Source organism: Camarhynchus parvulus, chromosome 13, assembly GCF_901933205.1.
Source record: "Camarhynchus parvulus chromosome 13, STF_HiC, whole genome shotgun sequence".
Taxonomy (NCBI): Eukaryota; Metazoa; Chordata; class Aves; order Passeriformes; family Thraupidae; genus Camarhynchus; species Camarhynchus parvulus.
The window spans coordinates 11,283,074-11,302,380 of NC_044583.1; the positions used below are offsets into that span (position 1 = coordinate 11,283,074).

Consider the following 19,307-nt stretch of genomic DNA (forward strand, 5'->3'; position numbering starts at 1 on the left):
CTCACCTCAGTAGCCAGGGGGAAGAATGTTTCAGTGGTCTGAGGAATGGGGAGGGAGAGAAGAGTACAAGGAACATTTGATTGCTCTTTGATGCTGCTGCAGTCACTGGGAGGTGACCCTGGATGGCTGCACTGTGTCCATGCACAGCTTCTTGTCCTGCTCACACAAAGTGGTGGCTCAGGACTTGTGGATGCAGCCCTACTCAGCAAGCATTGAATTCTCAGCAAATACTGTGATTTGTATTGTAAAACTGTGATTTCTATCTGTACAACTTCTATAATGTGCTGTCAAACACATAACACACCGTTTGGAGGGGGTTATGTTATTCCCAACTACAGCTATGGTTGGTATTTATTCCCACCAGCATTTTAAAGGTCAAAAACTCAACTGGATCATTTGCAATATAATCTCTTTTGCTGACTGAAAAAGTTATAGGAATGCAAAATATAAATAACAGCTAATCACAAAAGTTTATCCTTTAGCACACGGTGGCATTTTGCTGTTTTAAAATATTTATAGTGCGAGATTAACTTGAAATGTTAAATGGCAAAAAAAAGTTCCCTAAAACATTACCTCCAAAAGAAACAATAAATCTGAGATAAATAGGAATTAGCCAAAGAAACTGTATTGCTAAGTATCAGTGAATAAAAATTTAGTTTCTCCTATTATAAAATTAATTATCTTCCATTCTGCCAGCCAGACATTTATACTAAATGTAAAATTTCCTGATTAAAATAGGAATTCTTCCAGAATAATCTTTTTCTATACTTCAAATTCATTATTTTTTAAGTATTTCAAAAGTGAGTTTTTACTCTTTCACATACAAAGACAAAGAAGAGGGGGTCAATAAAACCAAACAAGGCTGTGCAAGATTTGCATGAAAAAAGAAAAAAACTCTACTTATCTCAGCTTCATAGTGGCATTTTTTCTTTAGAAACACTTTGATTTCTACAGTTAGGAAAAGCAAAAATTTGTAAGTGGGTCATTTAATCCTCTAACTTTTCAAAGACCCCTAACTATTTTAAGTATTTTTGTTATTACACAGAATTGACATTTATGGCAGACAAAAACTAGCCACAAAATGAGTTTTCAAAAGAAAATGTTGTTCATCTTCACATGAGTGGCAAGAGCTGGATCAGTGGTCTGCAAAAAGAAAAGAGTGGTGAAATACCATCATCTGCAGGAGACCAAAACAAGCCTGATCTCCAAGCTAAAAGTAATCAAAGTTATTCATGCACAGTGCCCCTCCCTGATAAATCAGTGAACTGAAACCAAAGTTACATCACTTCTGGTTTTGAGTTTTTTCATTTTTTATTTAATGTGCTTAAAGCTGTATTCTGTATCAACTTCACCCTCCTTGGCTGCCACAGACGACCCCTTAGGAAATTTTACTTTGTAAACAAAACAAATCTCTTTAACTTAGGACTCCCTTACAATGCCACAAGACTTCTTGCTTGCTTTAAAATAAAAAGTGTGAGGACAGAGGGCATTTAAAGCAATCAGTGGCTGATTAAGTAATTTTGATCAAATTGTAGTAAGTGAAGCACAATTAAATCACGTGTAGCAAAAGTTTGAGCACATTTATTATGCACTGTATAAATTTTCCTCATCAGACACTTGAAATAAAATTATCAAATGTTTCTTTAATAGCAACATAAGAAAAGATGATCACAACTATGTGATAGCTTCACTTCATATTTTTACAAAATAGCTCATTGTGAGGCTGTAAAGAGGAGTCTGAGGCATCCTTATCTTAAGGGAGCAACATAATGAGGTAAAGAGGAGCCTTGGTTAACTCTTATGTTCCCACTCACAAAACTTTTATGCCCTATTCTTCAGATGCATTGGGGAAAAAATATTATTTTAATGCTTAGAATTCTGCTTCTATTCAAGACTACCTTCTCCACTCTGACTCTAATATTGGGTAGTTAATGAAAGGCAGAAAATCACTATCAAGTCTCACTCCTGTCAAGAGGTATATTCATATATTCAACTGCAAGACAGTAACATACAGAGCTGAGCTATTTCCTTACGAACAGCCAATGCTGCTGGAGTCCACAAGATGGAGCAGAACTTAACTCTAGCAGCCTTTAGCAAAAGTAGCTTAAAGCCTATACTTAGCTCATCTGAATCATGGGTGAATAAGAGGCTGCTGATCTCTGAATCCTCAACAAAAATACAAGAGCTTCTGTGTGCTTTGTGTAACACAAGTTGTTAAATTTTCAGTGTCGAAGAAGCCAAGACAGAATCAATCATAAAGTATTATTCTTATACTAGGAAAAAAAATCTATATATAGCTCTGAAGATTTATACTGCTGCAAGACTAAATTGACCTTCAACTCTCCTATCCTAGCCTCCTCCTGTTTCTTAATAAAAAAAAAAAAAACACCTAAAAGACTTTCCTCTATATAGCATAAAAAGCTCATACGCAGCATCCACTACCTCGTGACTGAACGAGTGACATATCTCAAGCACACGCAGCTGCTGCATGGAAAAACAGTTAACAAACCATACATCAATATTTGAGGCACACAGCAAGATCAAATTTTCATAGTGGGCTAATTTCAGTTCCCCTTCGTGATACATCTTTCTACCCAACCCAGCTCATACACATTAATGAAGTGGCTTTACTGAGTAGTTGTTTTCATGTCAGTGACGAGGACAATTCTTTTTCACAGCAGTGCACCTGTCATACCAATCCTCCACTTGAAGTCACAACGACTTGATTCACAGGCAGAGTAATAGAGATCTCGTTAAGCTGTCACAACTGAACTGTGTAAATCTGAGACGTCAAAACACATTCATTTTTTTATTGAAAACGATGTCTGGGGACACAGATAGCCATAAAAACCTGTACTTTTTGTTCCTTTCCTAACTTGCTTAAAGGTGAACTCTTTCCTCATCTTCCACGCCCTTTAACTCTGAACACCAAGCGAAATGTTCTGTCCTGGCCAGGCCTGTGTTACAGCCCTGCCTCTATGTGCAGGTGCTTCACGCTGCCTGCGGGACCTGCCCCGGTTCCCGGGATGTGCCCTGCTTCCCGGGACCTGCCCCGGTTCCCGGGATGTGCCCTGCTTCCCGGGACCTGCCCCCGGTTCCCGGCTCCCTCCCGGCCTCCCGGCCCCTGCCTCAGGCCCTCACCCGGGGCGGGGGCCGCTCCCGAGCCGCGGTCATGTGACCCGTCCAAGATGGCTGCCGGGGAGCGCCGCGCCTCGCCCGCCGCGGGAAAGGAGGAAGACTTTGAGATTATTGACAAAAAACAGCTCCCTGACGCGGCCGAGCTGAGGAACGAGGAGAAAGCGAAACCGGAGGAAGCGCGGTGGTCTGCTCCCATCTTGTCTCTGGCCAGGAAAGCCTCGGAAAACTTGGCGCTGGGCTATGGCAGCGCCCTGAAGTCCGCATCCCTGGTGGGATTGGTGTCCAAGCCCGGCAGCAGTGACAGCCCGGCAAAGACAAGTACGGCTCCGCTTCTTTAGTAAACTCGCTTTTGTGGTGCGCAAATGAGTTCGCTCCCGTAAGTGCTGCTGGGTCGTGTCAGTGGTGCATGGGTGTTACTTTGGATTTTTTTTTTTAAGATGCTGCAGTTTTGTATTGAAGTAAAATTAAACAAGTGACAGAGATATAGAATTTAAGAAATGCATTATAGCCAGAAGAAGCCTAAACTCTTATATTTGAAGAAATTTACTTTTGTTTTATTTGCTGCCTTTTCTCCTTCTCCTTAAAGCTCCAGCAGGCTGCACTGAGGGATCTCTCAAAATTCCGCATCCTCCCTCGAGTGCTGCCGGTTCCGGGAAGGAAACTCTGTATCTTTCATGTCAGCGACTAGCCCAGCAAACTAAGTTACAGATTTTTTAGAAGTTACTTTTTAACTACACTAAAACTGCCTTCAGTTTAACCTCAGATTGCTTTGTTCAACATTGGCATTTGTAGATCCAGCAGCCCTACAGATTTGTGAAACAGATATCTTAGAACTGAATTAAAATGGCTTTAGTTGAATCATATGGAAAATAAATCTCAGCAATATTTATAATGTGGGGGAAAAAAACCAAACCCATTCAAATGCAGCAGAAACTGGGCCTGGAGCCTTGTACTCCAGAGTCTCAGACTGGTGCTGAATTGTTCGGGAGCACTGGAGCTCAGTTTTGCTCTGTTTGGTGCTGACCTTTTTGTTTTTAATGGTACTGAGTACTCAAAGGGAAGTTCCATGCAGTTGAGTTGTGACAGCATGGGGCAGTGTTACTGCTGATGGACTTCTTCATTTTTTTGTGAAAATTCCTCAGTGTTGCATGGTCAGAGTTGAAGATTAATTGTCCTAAAAAAATAGACTTTTTTTCTTTTCCTGCATCTCAAAGTCTCACACCAAACTTCCCACTGGTTTGTTTCCTGAGTGCCCATCTTTCACACTTGGGATCTAACCTGACAAAGTGCAGAATATCCCAGCTTCTTTGTTTGCTTTTGGAATATTGCTGTGGATAGATGTAATTTAAAACAGGACACAGCATTTGGCAAGGGGCAGGGAATAAAATATTCTCTTACCTGAAATTAACCTCCCACATTTAATGGAACTTTTACCATAACCTTTCAGCGTCCTCCTTGTAAAGTAAGGGAACACACCACAACCTTCCCACGTTGTTCAAAGAACTTGGATAATATGCTAACAAGTTTTATAGAAAATTCTGTATGAAAAATCAGTTAATAACTTGTATATGAAATGTGAACAGGCCCTAAAGCACCTGTTCTACCTGTTCAATATTATTTACCTTTGACCAAGCGCATAAATATAGTTTAAAGCAGGTATGTTTAAGAAATAGGCCAAGGCCTGCAAGACCACTTGTGGAAAACTTGGAGCTTGTTGTCTGCTCTAGTGTTTTTCCAGAGATTTTATAACCTCTGTCTGCTATTTCAGATCTGTTGATCACATGTTCTAAACACATAAACCCAATCCTAAAACCAGTGTCTGCCACTGTGTCCTGCCTTGCAGAGAGGCCAGAAGCTTCAAATCTAAAGAAAACGAATCAAGAAAGACTTGCAGTCCCAAAGACCAAGGGATGGAGAACTGTGAGCTTTCCTTTGTGCTTCAGTGTTTTCTGACTTCAAAGTGTGCTCAATAATTACATTAAACAAGGCATGTGGCTTCAAAAAGATGTTGAAACAAATCTCTTGAGTTGAACAAGATACAAAACTGTGTGACTGCATTCTTAAAGATTGCAGCATTACATCTCTGATCTTTTGCGCTGGGGTAACCTGATTCCTAATCTTTAAAGCTTGGCTTTGGTAGTGTGTCTAATACCTGTTTATTTTGCATGTACCGACCTGCACAGTTTTGCAAAAGATGTGTAAATTTGCAACAGTCTAAAAAATATTGTTTGAGTAATTATTTAACATAATGCAAACTGATACTAAGACATTTCTCAGTTTAAAATTGTTTTCATAAAGAGATTTTCATTCATGGTATTTTATTTTTTTAAGTCTTGTTGATAGTATGTATCTTGAGCAAGGTGTAGAGGCAAAGTATTCCTGGTAAGTAAAAATTCAAAAACCATCAAAATTGTTAACATTGCTTTGGAACACCCCAAAGTTTCTGGTTTTCTGTTTGTGCGGCTTTTTTTCTGTTCCTAATGCGTAACCTGACAATATTGAGATCAAAATTCTAAATATTATGGTGCTTTTAATCCTCAGCCTCATGTCAACACATTATATACAGTTTTGAGGCTATAGGCAATATACAGTATACTCCTTCTGTATATATGTATATCTATAATATAATGTATATTGATTATATATTATATATACTGTTATGTATACTGTATATAGTGTATATATACAATGAACTATAGAGTAGCATGCAGAGATGACAACATTTTGTGTGTGTTGTGGTTATTAAGGTCAGTTAGATTTAGAATGACTCTGTTTTCTCTCTTCTGACACAAAGAGTTTTGCTCATTTTTAACCCAAAATTAACATTGTCTGCACAAAAAGGAAAACACTGGAGAGACTTTTGCAAGATCTTAAAAACATTGTTAACCATCTTGGGTGTGACTGACACAGGGCTGGGGCTTCTGCCGCTGCTTTTTCCGCAGTGTGGCCATGTGTGACTCACAGATGACAGCAAGACTGTCCTGCTGAACAGCAGTGGCTTAAGACGTGATTTTGGTGGCCACTGGGCTGTGGTTGGCAGCTCCTGTCATAGTCTGTAGGTGCCTTAAGAAGCAAGGGAGCTGGTCCTGGTCCTGGTCCCACTCCTCCTGTTGTCCCAAAAGAGGTTCTTTCACTTGGTCTGCAAGAGGCCAATCCATGCATGGAGTGGAGGGATTTGATTTATTTATGGTTTTGCACAGAAAGGGGGCTGGGTGGCAAATCCACAAAGCCATCACAACTACCAAAACTTTTCAGTATTTTAGGCATTAGGCATTAATGTTCCTTGGTTACAAATTCCCTAGTTCTCTTATGAATTACCGTTCTATCTTCTGTTGGTCAATGACATCCTCACTTCCCATGCTCATTAGTCTGCATGCTCAGGCTATCTGTTCTTTTGGGTGAGTTTCTTGGGTCAGTGGTCACAATCTGCCCCTGCCAGAATTACCTTCTACCCAGTCAGAGCTTTATTGAGCACAGTTGCTGCCTTGGCTTTATGAGCTTCTTCCTTATCTGGGGGGTTCTGCCAAATGTCATAAAATCTTTGAATATGTTGGGTTGGAAAGGACCCACTAGGATCATTGAGTCCAACTCCTAGCCCTGTACAGGAGCATCCCCAAGAGTCACACCATGAGTCTGACAGTGTTGAACAAATGCTCCTTGAGCTCTGTCAGGCTTGGTGCTGTCACCACTGCCACGAGGAGCCCATTCCAGAGCCCCACCACCCTCTGGGTGAGGAACCTCTTCCTGATCTCAACCTAAACCTCGCTGACTCAGCCTCAGGCCAACCTTGCAGCACATAGATTCTGTATCCTTTGAGTCCACTATCAGCGCTACATCCTTTTATTAACCTCCCCTAGGCCTCAGGTCACTGAAGCACATCCAGCCCTAAAGCTTAACAAGGCAATTCTACCTACCAGTGATTCGCCTTTGTAACACCTGGGTGTCACTTACACCTTGCTCGTTAGCTGATGTTCCACGACTTAAATCACCCTTATTGTTGCTTAATCGTACAGAGATGGAGAAAACATCGTTTCTTTAAGTAAATCTGTACATAATTCCACATTTTGCAGCACGCCCCGGCCGGGCCGAGCCCGCCCCGCGCCCCTCACACGGCTCTAAGATGGCGGCCGGCCCGCCCCCGGCCCCGCCGCGCGCGCCGTAGCCGCGGTAACGCGGCGGGCCGGGCTCCCTCAGCCCTGGGGCCCCTCAGCCCCGGGGCCCCCGGCCCGGCCCCGCCGCTCAGGTACGAACCCCACGGGCCGGGGCTGGGGCCGTGTTTCCCCCACCGGGGGCCGGGCGCGGAGCTGAGGGGGGGTTTACCCAGCTCGCCCCCGCCGCAGGATGGAGGCCCAGCTGGGGCACGGCGGAGAGGGGTCTTTAAAAGCTGCGCAGCGTCTCCGTGCAGATTGTCCCCAGGTACTCGGCACTGGGGAGGCCACACCGCCAGGGCTGTGATCAGCTCGGGGCCCCTCGGTTCAGGAAGGGCACTGAGGGGCTGCAGCAGGCCCAGAGAAGGGCAGCGGAGCTGGGGAAGATTCTGGAGCAAGGTCCTCTGAGGAGCGGCTGAGGAAGTGGGGGTTGTTTAGTCTGGAGAAAAGGAGAATCAGGGTGATAACCTTATCGCTCTACAATCCCTGACAGGAGGCTGTAGCCAGGTGGGGGTCGGGCTCTTCTCCCAGACAACCACTGATAAGATTACAGCATATAATCTTACGCTGCACCAGGCGAGGTTTAGGTTGGACATTAGGAAATATTTCTTCAGAGAAAGGTGAGATTATACATTGGAAGGGGCAGCCCAGGGAGGTGGTGGAGTGGCAGTCCCCGGAGCTGTTTAAAGAAAAACTGGATCTGGTACTCAGTGCCCTGGCCTAGTTTCATCATACATTGGACTCGATGATCTCAGCGGTCTTTTCCAGCCTATTTGATTCTGGGACTGCAAAGCAGCTTTCCTTTCCCCACCCATGTGCCCCCAGGTACAAGGTGTCACACCATGGAGGAGCGTGCCAACCTCATGAACATGATGAAGCTCAGCATCAAAATCCTCATCCAGTCAGCCCTGAGCCTGGGCCGGACCCTGGACTCTGACTTCCCACCACTGCAGCAGTTCTTCGTGGTGCTGGAGCACTGCCTCAAGCACGGGCTCAAAGGTGGGCACTGGCTGCCAGGCTGAGGAGAGGCAGGTCAAGGAGTCTGTCATGTCTCCAGATTGACTTCTGAATGGCATTATTAATTCTGTAAACATGATGCTAATCAGTAATGCAGATATAACTATGTGGTTTCCCTTGTACACCCTGTATTTTGTGCCTCCTAAATGTCAGAGTATTTTTAATGCCCCCTTTCTGCAGACATGTTATAAGCTTATAGGACAAAGTAGCGAGTAAATTTTGTCCAAAATTCTGGAGTTGGAAGCCTGTCATTTTTCCTCACTAATCTCTCTGTATGCTCCCTTTAGTGAAGAAGAGTTTTATTGGACAGAACAAATCATTTTTTGGTCCTTTGGAGCTAGTGGAAAAACTTTGTCCCGAAGCATCAGATATAGCAACCAGTGTTAAAAATCTGCCAGAGCTGAAGTAAGTTAATTGTTGGGGATGATGCATTTTGCTCATACTGCTGGGAAAAGGAATCTTTCATGTAGTCTCTTGGCTTCCTTAACAAGCTCTTGTTCCCAAGGGAAAAAAATAGGGTGTGTAGGAGGCATTGACTTCTCCAAGAGATAAGGAGGATATCTCAAAATATTCAGAGTTTCTGACTCAAACAATACTGTCAGATTGAAAACAGCATTTGGAAACTTTTATAACCTTGTTAAAAATAACTAAAGTTCACAGGTATTTTTTCCTCTTCTTTCCCCCCTTTTCATGATTTTATATCATTTTGTGTGTGTGCTGATAGTATTTGGTTTGAGTAATTCAGGATGATTGAGATAGACTTGATTTTAATACTAGGATGCATTAATGGTTGGATTATGGTGGTAGTTGACAATATGTGTGGGTTTTCAAATTAAGAAGACTTTACAATATACTTTACCCAAAGAAAGTAATATACTTAAATGTTCTTGTGTTCTGGAGACAATAGTTCATTTCCCCAGAGATTTGTTGTTGTTTTTTAGTAAATAGTGTCCTTCCTCTCACTTTGTAAACTGAGAATTTTGAATTGCACAAATCTAGTTAATAAAACACCTTGGTTTTACCAAAACATTCATTTTTTCATTTTAGGACTGCTGTGGGCAGAGGGAGGGCTTGGCTTTATCTAGCACTCATGCAAAAGAAACTGGCAGATTATCTCAAAGTACTCCTGGACCATAAGCATCTGTTAAGGTAACAGCACAGAAATGTATTCCTGAATATTCCTGAAACATTGACAGCCTCTGTAGCTCCAGGGAGAGTCATTAATTGACCAGTTTAAGCTTGTTCTTGCAGCCTGCAGAAGAGCAAGTGGTTAATTCTTTTTGCAGTGAATCTACAAAGGAATTTGCAGAGTATTTTCTGAGAGAGTTCTAAATCTTCTGCCTTATGCAATAAATAAGTGAGAACTCAGCTGAGTTCTGTAAAGGCTGCATTACTGTTTATATGATTTCAGTGATGGAAGTGCCATTCTAAGTGTTTGATGTGCAGTGATGCCTTGTCCTGTTTGTTCCAGTGAATTTTATGAACCTGATGCATTGATGATGGAGGAGGAAGGAGCAGTTATTGTGGGTCTGCTGGTTGGACTGAATGTTATTGATGCAAACCTCTGCTTGAAAGGAGAAGACTTGGATTCCCAGGTGAAGATTAAAGCTTAAATAGGATCAACTGGTATAGGATTCTAGTGGAATTAAGTACATCTATAAATACTTTATTGATGAGGGTCCAGATTTCTTTCCAACACGGCCTGTGTGGTGGCTTGTTGTGTTTCCCTCGGTGAATTAAAATAAAGTACATAAGTAGCAGTTTATGGAAACACTGTCAAAACTAATAACTGCAAGGAAACTGTTGACACATAATATGGTTACTTTGATGCTTTTCTGGCAAGTGCTAGCTTGTATGTTTGCTTCAGCTAGGAAGAATATAGGTATTATTTGTCTCTCTAAATCTAAACTTCAGATTTTTATCACTTAGCAAATATACAGTAATACCTGCTTCTACACATAATTGCACTGTGAAGGTGTGTTAATATCTTAAATATATTTTTCAGGTTGGAGTGATTGATTTTTCCTTGTACCTTAAGGAAACACAGGACAGTGATGGCAAACAGTATGTATGGCGAATTAGTAATTCTAAATCATTACAGTTTTTGTAGAACAAACCTGTCAGACAGTCTGTGGGAGGATGGGAGTGCTGGAGATTTCAAACTACTAATCATCCAAAAAGGAGAACCCAAACCAGATTTTGTTACCTAAACAAAAGTAATATCTTTCAGAGACTGAATTTGTGGTAGTTTTAACAACAATTTGGAGAGTTTGAGTCTTGAGCTGGGATCAAATTAAAAGTACACAAAACATTAGATTGTGGTTTTATTTGGTTTTAGAAGAGATGATTTACCAAGTCACCAATTGCCAACTCACTGCTTTGTTTCTAAGCACAGTTTCAGAAACCCTCTCAACTAAGCAGCTGTCTTTGAGGGAGAGATCAGTTATGGAGGAAAAAATGTAATTTTAAGTGAAATATTAGATTTGAGACTGCAGTTAGCAACACAGATCAGGTCTTCTAAGGTCTTCTAAGACCTGTAGTAAATGAAGGGATCTTCATATTTTATGTGCTTCTGTCACTTCAGAGCACTTCACTGGAGCTGCTGAGAAGCAGCCAAGCAGCTGCTTCACCTCCTTGGTGCTTCTGATCCATGTCAGACACAAGTATTTTTATAAGGAAAGGATAAAAGATTTTAGATCTGTTTGCAGACATATGCTGAAAGCCCTAGTACAGAATAGCACTTCAAAATGAATGAGTTTCTTCTCAATCAATACAATCTCACTTTCACAACTAGAGATGGAGGGATTACAGCTGTCCTTGACCAGAAGCATTATGTGGAAGAACTGAACCGACATCTAAGGTGGGATTTTCATCTGTTCTCATATACAACACTTGTCCTCTTTAGCTTTTCCAGCATGACTTTAACTCCTATCCTGCTACCAGTCTTGTAGATTTTTGTTTGACGTTGAAATGCCTTTTCTGATTATTTCCCAAAAATCTTAGTTTAATTTTGTAGTCCTACTCTTCTGTGGGTACATGCAATATGGAAAGCAAGTGTGTGTAATAGTTTACTTTTTTGAGTGTGATTAACAGAACACTTTGGAACTAATTTTTTCAAGAGAAACTATTCCAAGTGCATCTGGAAATTCATTCCTTGGAGGAGGAGTCTCTACTCTTCCCCGATAGGTTGCTCAGTGGGACAAGCAGGCCTCCTTTTCCCTCTTGAGCAGGAGATGTATTATGACTGTGAAAACCAAGCCAGAACAGGCCTGCCAGCAGAAGGACATGGTCCTCCCAGTGCTTGAGAGGGACAGTTGTTCTTCCTCTGAGTTTTTCCCCAGCTCACCAAAGTACTTCATTGTTAACAAATGCAAGATGGTAAAAATACTATTGAGGATAGGAGTAAAAGTTGAACATCGACACTTCATTTATTGTTTCTATGCATCTCTCTTCCTTGCTGCAGTTGCACGGTTGCAGATCTCCAGAACAAAATAGACTGTTTAGAAAAGACCAATTCAAAACTCCAGGAAGAGGTTTGTATCTGGTCTGTTAAATATTTCTCACAGCTCTTTTCCACCATAGACAAAACTCCCTGAGACTGTACCTTTCACCTAATATATTTGAGTAGATACTGGTGAGCTGTGGGGACTGGACAGACTGGCATGGGTTGGTATGAGTTCTAGTTCATACCACAGATCCAGGGTGGATTTTGGCCTTATACATTATGGTACATTTCTTTACTCATTTAATAATTTAAAATAATTGATGAGGGTGTGAAGCAGAAGTTGGTGAACAGATGTTGGTGGGCACATTAATTTTGGCTGACAGCGGGTATGGCTGCAGAAGGGTCAAGCAGCTCCTGGGGAGAGCAGAAGGGGAAGTGACCAGCACAGCTGCTGCAGAGACTGAGCTACTGACTTCAGAATTTCTCCAGATGCTGCATGATTGCACAGTGATTAAATATAGATCTGTTCTCTTCACACAGCTTGCAGCAGCTACTGACCGAATTGGATCCCTTCAGGAGGAGCAGCAGCAGCTAAAACAACAGAATGAATTAATCCGTGAACGGAGTGAAAAAAGTGTAGAGGTGGGACAGCTGTTTAGAGATTATGAGGATCCTTAAAATAAGTGATCTCTTTTGGTCAGCTGTAGTGGGTTCTCCTGAGCCCACTGTGCCCTGGAATGCTCAGCACAGTTGATCACCTTGCTATGCAGGTCACTGGGTTTGAGTGTTGTATGCTCAGGCATTAGATTTTGCTGTTCTTTACTACACACCCAAAAATACACTTGCAGAAGGAAGAACAAATTCAAAGTATTAGAAGTATTGAAGTAAAAAGTGTAAAGTATTGAAATATTTTTATCATTACTGTGTCTTTGAAATTTCAGTGTATTAATGTTTACTCGGTCATTGATTGTAAAACAGTATTTTACTTGAAATAGCACATTTAAATACTGTGTTACACACAAGAATTAAAGAGATATTTTAAATACTTTGTGATCTTATGTAGCTGATGTTTCTTGTAGGTAACCAAAGAGGATACAAAAGTAGAATTGGATACTTACAAGCAATCTCGCCAGGGCCTTGATGAAATGTACAGTGATGTTTGGAAGCAGTTGAAAGAAGAAAAAAAAATCAGGCTGGTAAGGAAACTTAACTATGGAAAGTGAAGTGAAGGACACAGGATTCAGCCTGCGGTAACATTACAAATACAAGATGACAGCTGTGCACCTTTTGCAGCTGTCCAGAATTCACAGAGCAATTGCAAACAAGATGCTGGGCATTGGTCATTTACAGTGTCTGTAAGGTACTGGGAATTGGGGCTTTTGGAATGCTGGAAACAAAAGGCCTCTTTTTAAGAAACCACTGGCATTATTATAGCAGAGACATAGTTTGTGTATGGGATTATCTGGGTTTTATCAATGACCTATGGCTACATAGCAGTAATAGGAAATTCCATCTCTTTGTAAGGAACTAGAGAAAGAGTTGGAGCTACAAATTGGAATGAAAACAGAAATGGAAATTGCCATGAAACTTCTGGAAAAAGATACTCATGAAAAACAAGACACTTTAGTTGCCCTTCGCCAACAGCTAGAAGAAGTGAAGGCCATTAACTTGCAGATGTTTCACAAATCCCAGGTATGTACAGGGAGCTGGGGATGGTTTGTGGGGTTTCTCTTGTTTGGGTCGGTTGTGGTTTTACATCATTTTTTCAGTTGAACAAAACTGTATGATAGGCATTTCTACAAGGAAGCCATGGTGTAGCAGTGCTCACACAAAATATACAGAGCTTGTTTCCATTAATGAAACAAAAGTTTAAGCTCTCCATGCATGAAGTAAGAGTTTAGCAAGCCTTCCTCTCCCACACCTGGTTCCAGAAATCCAGGGAGGATTTCTCTCAATTTTTATGGCCTATTCCTTGATGCCTGTTCAGGCTTTACCCAGGTCCTTGCCTCCTTCTCAGACACTTGCAAGTCAGCAAAACCCCAGTGCTGAGGTGTGCCTTAGCTTTTGAAAGCAGTATTTTTGGGCATTTTTTTTGCTTCCTGGTTCCATGCCCACTGAGTGCAGTTGTTACATTCAAATCATCATTGGCATTCTTACCCTGGTCAACTTAATCTGGTTTTATTTCTTCAGGCTTTTTCTGAAGAGAACATTTTTGGCTTGTAGCTGATCTCATAGCTCAAAACATAGTTAAGGTGGTTTGGGTTTTTTCTCAGGTTGTAACAAAACAATTGGAGCAATGTCTGCTCTGGAATTATCAGCATTTTGTTTGCACATTCCAGTCAGACCCAGGCATGGCCTTTAGCAAGCTGAACATTCTTTTTCTGGTGGCAGACTTTAAACACTGTACGCTATTTCCTACAGAATGCAGAGTGTTCATTACAAGAGAAAACAGAAGCAATATCCTCTTTTGAAGGAAAAACAAATGAGATGATGTCCTCTATGAAACAAATGGAAAAGAGGTAATAATTGCAAGATCAGAAAGTCAACATTGAAGTCAGTAGAAAGTTTCCAGCATAAACCTTTACAGGATGACCTTCCATATGCCCCATAGATATTTGGGCCTGTGTGCCAGCATGAGCTTTTGTACTTTCTCCTCTTCTTCCCTCTGTGCTTGCTGCTCTCCCTTCCCAGGCAAACATGTCCATAACTGACCCACTGGAAAACCATAGCTCTTTCCATAAGCAGGCTATTGAAAAACATTTTAACTTCACTTTAAGAACACGTGTGACTTTGCTTTTGGGTTTTTTTCAGAAACAACTGCTTTTGAAAGTCTTTTTTTTCCTCCACTAGCATTTTCAGTTCAAGATTTTATAAAGATCCCCATGGTAATTCTAAAAGAAGAGGGTGAGAGGGTGCAGGGAAGGAGTGAATTGAAAACAGATGTCTGTGTTCCTTCCCGTGTAGGCTGCAGCAGGCAGAGAAGGCCAGGCAGGCAGCAGAGGAACGGTGCAATAAGATGAAGCAGGAGCTGGCTGGGAAGCTCAACTCATGTCGGCAGCAGATGGCCCAGCTGGACAGCAAATGGTATTTAATCTGAGCAGGTGTTTTCCTTCCCTTTGCTGTTTCTTTAAGAAGTGTTTTCTATTCCTTTTATGCTCAGGTCTAATGAGGGGTGGTTTGAAATTCTGTTGGCTTCAACATTGACAGACAGGACCCAGGGAAGCACAGCATTTCTGTAGAGTGTGCCGTTAGCATCAGGATTTTGGCATGTTTTTTCCAGAACATCTAATTTAGAGCACAGAGTAGCAGCAAAAAATCTGCCCATTCCAACTAGCAATGGAGCTTTCAATTGCTTTTTTAATAAATCAGAAGATAGATATGGTCATGCTTGTAGGCTGAGCATAGAACTGACTGTCATCCAAAGGGACTGGGATTTTTGAAGGGACTTATGGGTGTTTTCTTAGGGAATGTTAATCCTCTAAAGATTTCTAAGAACGATAGAAAAATCTTCTTTTACTGTTCAGACTGCAGGATAGAGTGTCCCTTTTAAACATGACAGTTTAAACACAGGTAGTGAAATATTAACTTGTGGGGATTGGTTTCTTTGGGGGTCTTTTTGTTGGTTGTTTTTCTTCTAGCCCTTCATTGCTGTTTGTTTTCTGTGACTTGAAAATGTTAACATATGTTAAATGTTAACAGTGTTAACATTTTTTGACGTCTGCTGCCTGTTCTTTCCTTTCCCAGAACACCACTCTAGTTTTGCCCTCTTTTGAACAAGATTTCTACTTCTCACATTGTTGCTATCCTTAAGTGCCATAGGATATTCTTCTGCTATAGGGTTTTTTTTAGAATGAATTATTTTTAAATAGCTCAACTCTGGAAAAGGAGTTAAAATCCGAAAAGGAACAGAGACAAACTTTGCAAAAAGAACTGCACCAAGAGAAGGATGCTACCACTCTGCTTAAAACAGAATTGCAGCAGATGGAAGGACTGAAAAAGGTATGCACAGTTTCAAGCATTCAGAACAACTGAATCTGATTTATTTTTTAAGCATGAACATTCTTTTTAACCTGACGAGGATTTGCTGCCACGTATGGAGCAGTTTCTGGGGACACAGTTGTGCACCTCTACCTGTCTGTGTGCTCCTGTGTTGGCACAGGACTGCCATTTTCTAGCTATGTTGAAGGATGGTCAAAGCCTGAAAATCTTCCTTTTCTTGGTAAATATGGTTAAATTATTCCATTGTTTGTGCAGAACCTGTGGGTAGTTTTACCCCTTGTAATTTTAAAAATCAAGCCTTAGAAATAGCAAAGGAGCAGATTCTTGTGAACTGCTTGGGTAGTTTGGGTAGACTGATCGAGGTTTAGGTCAAGCAGTGCACAAAAAATTTGATTTTGTGCTTGATTTTATAGGAGCTGAGAAAACTGCAAGATGAGAAGCAGGAGCTGAAGAAGGTCCGTGAGGAGCAGGAGCAAGCCCTTCAAGAAATGGGACTTCATCTCAGCCAGTAAGTTCTAGGGAACAGAACTCCTGTAAGTGATGTAAGCTGGAATATCAGACTAATACCAAGAAATTTAAACCTTATTTACTTATAAAAATCAATTGATGTGAGAATTTTAGCAGGCAATTACTATGTAAGAGAAACTAAAGAGCCATGAAATGAAAGTGAGGGAGGATCTTGTCAGAGTGAGCTGGCTGAGAGGAAACATTAAAGGAAATGTTTAGTTCTTATAGTGGAACTGTGCTTTTCCTACATTCTTCTGTTTATACTGAAAAAGGGGCAAACTCTGAGTTGACAGAGTTTCCCAGTGATAGTGAGTGGTTCAGATGGGTAGCAGGGAGCTGACTGAAGGTTTGGGGTTTGGTTTCAGTGGCTTGACAGTGGAATGGCAGGGAAAACCAAACACAACTAAATAAAAAGTCATGCAGGGCATAATTTCTTTTTTCCAGATCAAAGCTGAAGATGGAAGACATTAAAGAAGTAAATAAAGCACTAAAGGTACTCTCTCATGGATATTTTTACTAAGCATAAGAATTTCATTTAACACCTTCAAATTGCACCATGGTTATTCTGCTTTAAAAGGTGGCTTTTGAAAAATACCAACAATCTTGGTAAAATGCCTCTAAGTTTATTTGTATCTCCAGAGTGGTTTTCATGCCAATTTTCCAGGGTCATACGTGGCTGAAGGATGATGAAGCAACTCACTGCAAGCAATGTAAAAAGGAATTCTCCATCTCAAGAAGGAAGGTAATGTGGTTCAGCAGATTATTTTTAAAAAATCCATGGAAAACAAAAGTGGTGCTGTTGCATACCTTGCTAGGAAAGACTGAACCTGCTCAATTCCAAATCTTGTTGGCATGATAAACATATAGGGAATAATTTGGCATTTACCACCCAAAAAGTAATACTGCCCCCTGCTCCGGTGCTCTCGGTGGAGATCTGCTGTGGCTGTGTCCAGGCTCCCTTCCCGGCTGAGCAGGCGCTGCTCAGTGCCCGGCCCGCGGTGTGGGACAGCGCGGGGACCCGGCAGCCGCGGGCGGCACCGCAGCCCCTCCCTGCGCAGCCCCTCCCTCCGCGGCCAGGCCCGCGCCCGCTCCGGCTCCTGTTCCTGTTCCTGGCTGTCCCCGAGCCGGGCCCAGTGCTCGGCCCTGCGCAGGGGGAAGTGCTGCTGAGAGGGCTGGGCTTGTGGGAAGTGGAGGGACTCAGTGGAGTCGGACACAGTTCCCAAGGCCTGACTTCTCTCTTCCCGATGCTGTTTTTAGGCAGCTGTGCTCATTCTGACTCTTTTTTGTAGCACCACTGCAGAAACTGCGGGGACATCTTCTGCAACAGTTGTTCCAGTAACGAACTCGCGCTGCCATCCTACCCCAAACCTGTCCGTGTCTGTGATAATTGTCACACATTGCTGCTCCAGCAGTGCTCCTCTAACTCCTCCTAAGGCTCTCCCACCCTTGACAGAGCCACTTTAACATTGGAAAGTAGCCATTTTTTTAATTCTGAATTGCAGGTGTCTTCTGTGCAGCAGACTGGACTGGCTGGTCTGATAATTTCCACTGTAAGGGCAGTGTAAATTAACTTGTTAGGGATTGTGCAAGCTAATGGTTCTCCAACTGAAATAATTAAGGAGCTTATATCAACTGTAATTTCCCCAAAAGTTCTATTTGAAACTAAAAGATTCATTTTTCTGATTTTTATAGATATTTGTATTAAAATTTGTATATGGCATTTCTACATTAATTTGATCCCTGCAGAGATCATTGTCTCTGTATACATGAACTTAATTTCTTTACCTTCACTGTAGGTGCTCTGTGTGTTCCCCTGGCTCGTGTACAGTTTTGTATTTGCTCTAAGTCAGTGAGAGAGGAAAAGGTCAATTTATGAATTGTGTATAGAAAGCTTTATAAGGAGTGTCAATGAATGTGCCTTCAGTTCACTGCGGAGTCAAAAACTGCACATTATACTTGTTCTGGAAGTCGCTGTGACCACAGTGCAGTAGTTACACAATAAAGTCTTTTGCAAAAACTGAAAGCAAGTGAAGCTCTAATTTTTAACTTCTGTCAAGCCACAGATCCTAGGAAATAATGTTTTCAGCCATGCATATCCAGAGTTTAAGCTCAAAGTAGCAGGTTGTGTCTGGGATACCTGACCAACACTGTGGTATTCCCTGGAAGGTGCTGGATGAAGCCACTGCTCTGCAGCTAGAACTGCTTTCACCCTTTCCCAGAAAACAAAGGGCAGTGGCTCCAGTGGCTGTGTCCGGCCCTGGGACAGAGAGGAGCAGCTGCTGCTCCAGCCCCAGGGGACCCTGGTCCCTCCTCTGCCAGGCCTGGGCTTGGCTGTACCAGGGATCCCAAAGCAGTTTGGGTTCCTGTACCAGTGCCCAGGGCTGTCACCACACCAGCAGCACGGTGAAGGCAGCCCTGTCCCCAAGCAGCACCCAACACCACTCGTCTGTGCCCCAGGTTCCAGAGCAGCTCTCTAACCAAAAGTGAGCTTCTTCCAGAGGCTCCATGTGGAACCGTGCAAACCCAGGGGTGATCCCCACTCTGCCCCAGCTCTGACAGAGGCACAGCAGGGCCACGTGTCCCCTGAGCTGGGCTCAGTCAGCAATCCCCTCAGGAAGCAGGTTGTTTTCATGGCGCACAGCCATGGCCAAAATACCCAGCGCTCAGAATTCCACCCTTACTGCTCCTCTGCTATAGAACAGGAGGACACTTTCATCACTGTAGAAAGGACCTCAGGTTCTTACCCCTTCAGGACAAACAGTTCCTTACCACGGGCAACCAAAATACTATGGCCATTGACTGCATGGAAGCAGATTCTGTATTATTTCAGGGGAAGTTGCAGTGCTCAAAAAGCTGTAACAATGTTGCTTACAAAATCACATCTTTAAGCGGGATGTTTGACAAATTACATTTATTGAAACATGGTTGCAGTAAGCTGCCCAGTCCACGGATGCCTACAGGAAAGTACAGAATCAACTCTCATCCCCCCAACAGTTTTAGGGCCCAGGCCCCCTGGTCAGGGCACAGCCATGCAGCGCTTTGAACCAACACCC

General features: G+C 42.3%; 1 protein-coding gene across 4 annotated transcripts; it reads left to right on the top strand.

Annotated features, from left to right (window-relative positions):
* Positions 1 to 3,147: 3,147 nt before the first annotated feature.
* RUFY1 (RUN and FYVE domain containing 1) lies at positions 3,148 to 18,277 on the top strand. Of its 4 annotated transcripts, none has more exons than XM_030957727.1 (18): positions 3,148 to 3,456; positions 8,112 to 8,285; positions 8,591 to 8,708; positions 9,351 to 9,452; positions 9,775 to 9,898; positions 10,309 to 10,367; positions 11,098 to 11,163; positions 11,767 to 11,836; positions 12,289 to 12,390; positions 12,828 to 12,944; positions 13,273 to 13,440; positions 14,170 to 14,267; positions 14,713 to 14,832; positions 15,618 to 15,747; positions 16,161 to 16,255; positions 16,699 to 16,747; positions 16,919 to 16,996; positions 17,544 to 18,277. In XM_030957727.1, the coding sequence occupies exons 1-18, from the start codon at positions 3,189 to 3,191 to the stop codon at positions 17,685 to 17,687; spliced, it is 2,082 nt and encodes a 693-aa protein (XP_030813587.1). In that variant the 5' UTR covers positions 3,148 to 3,188; the 3' UTR covers positions 17,688 to 18,277. The 4 variants fall into 4 exon arrangements, with proteins under 4 accessions (XP_030813587.1, XP_030813590.1, XP_030813589.1 ...); XM_030957730.1 differs by having other exon boundaries at positions 3,182 to 3,514; positions 17,544 to 17,687; XM_030957729.1 differs by lacking the exon at positions 3,148 to 3,456 and adding an exon at positions 7,279 to 7,381 and having other exon boundaries at positions 17,544 to 17,687.
* The last annotated feature ends 1,030 nt before the right edge of the window (positions 18,278 to 19,307 follow it).

Bases quoted from the DNA above. Each gene is read 5' to 3' on its own strand.
- RUFY1 (XM_030957727.1), top strand. From the start codon at position 3,189: ATGGCTGCCGGGGAGCGCCGCGCCTCGCCCGCCGCGGGAAAGGAGGAA. The intron at 8,286-8,590 runs GTGGGCACTGGC...TGCTCCCTTTAG, and splicing joins CCTCAAGCACGGGCTCAAAG to TGAAGAAGAGTTTTATTGGA. The intron at 15,748-16,160 runs GTATGCACAGTT...TTGATTTTATAG, and splicing joins AGATGGAAGGACTGAAAAAG to GAGCTGAGAAAACTGCAAGA.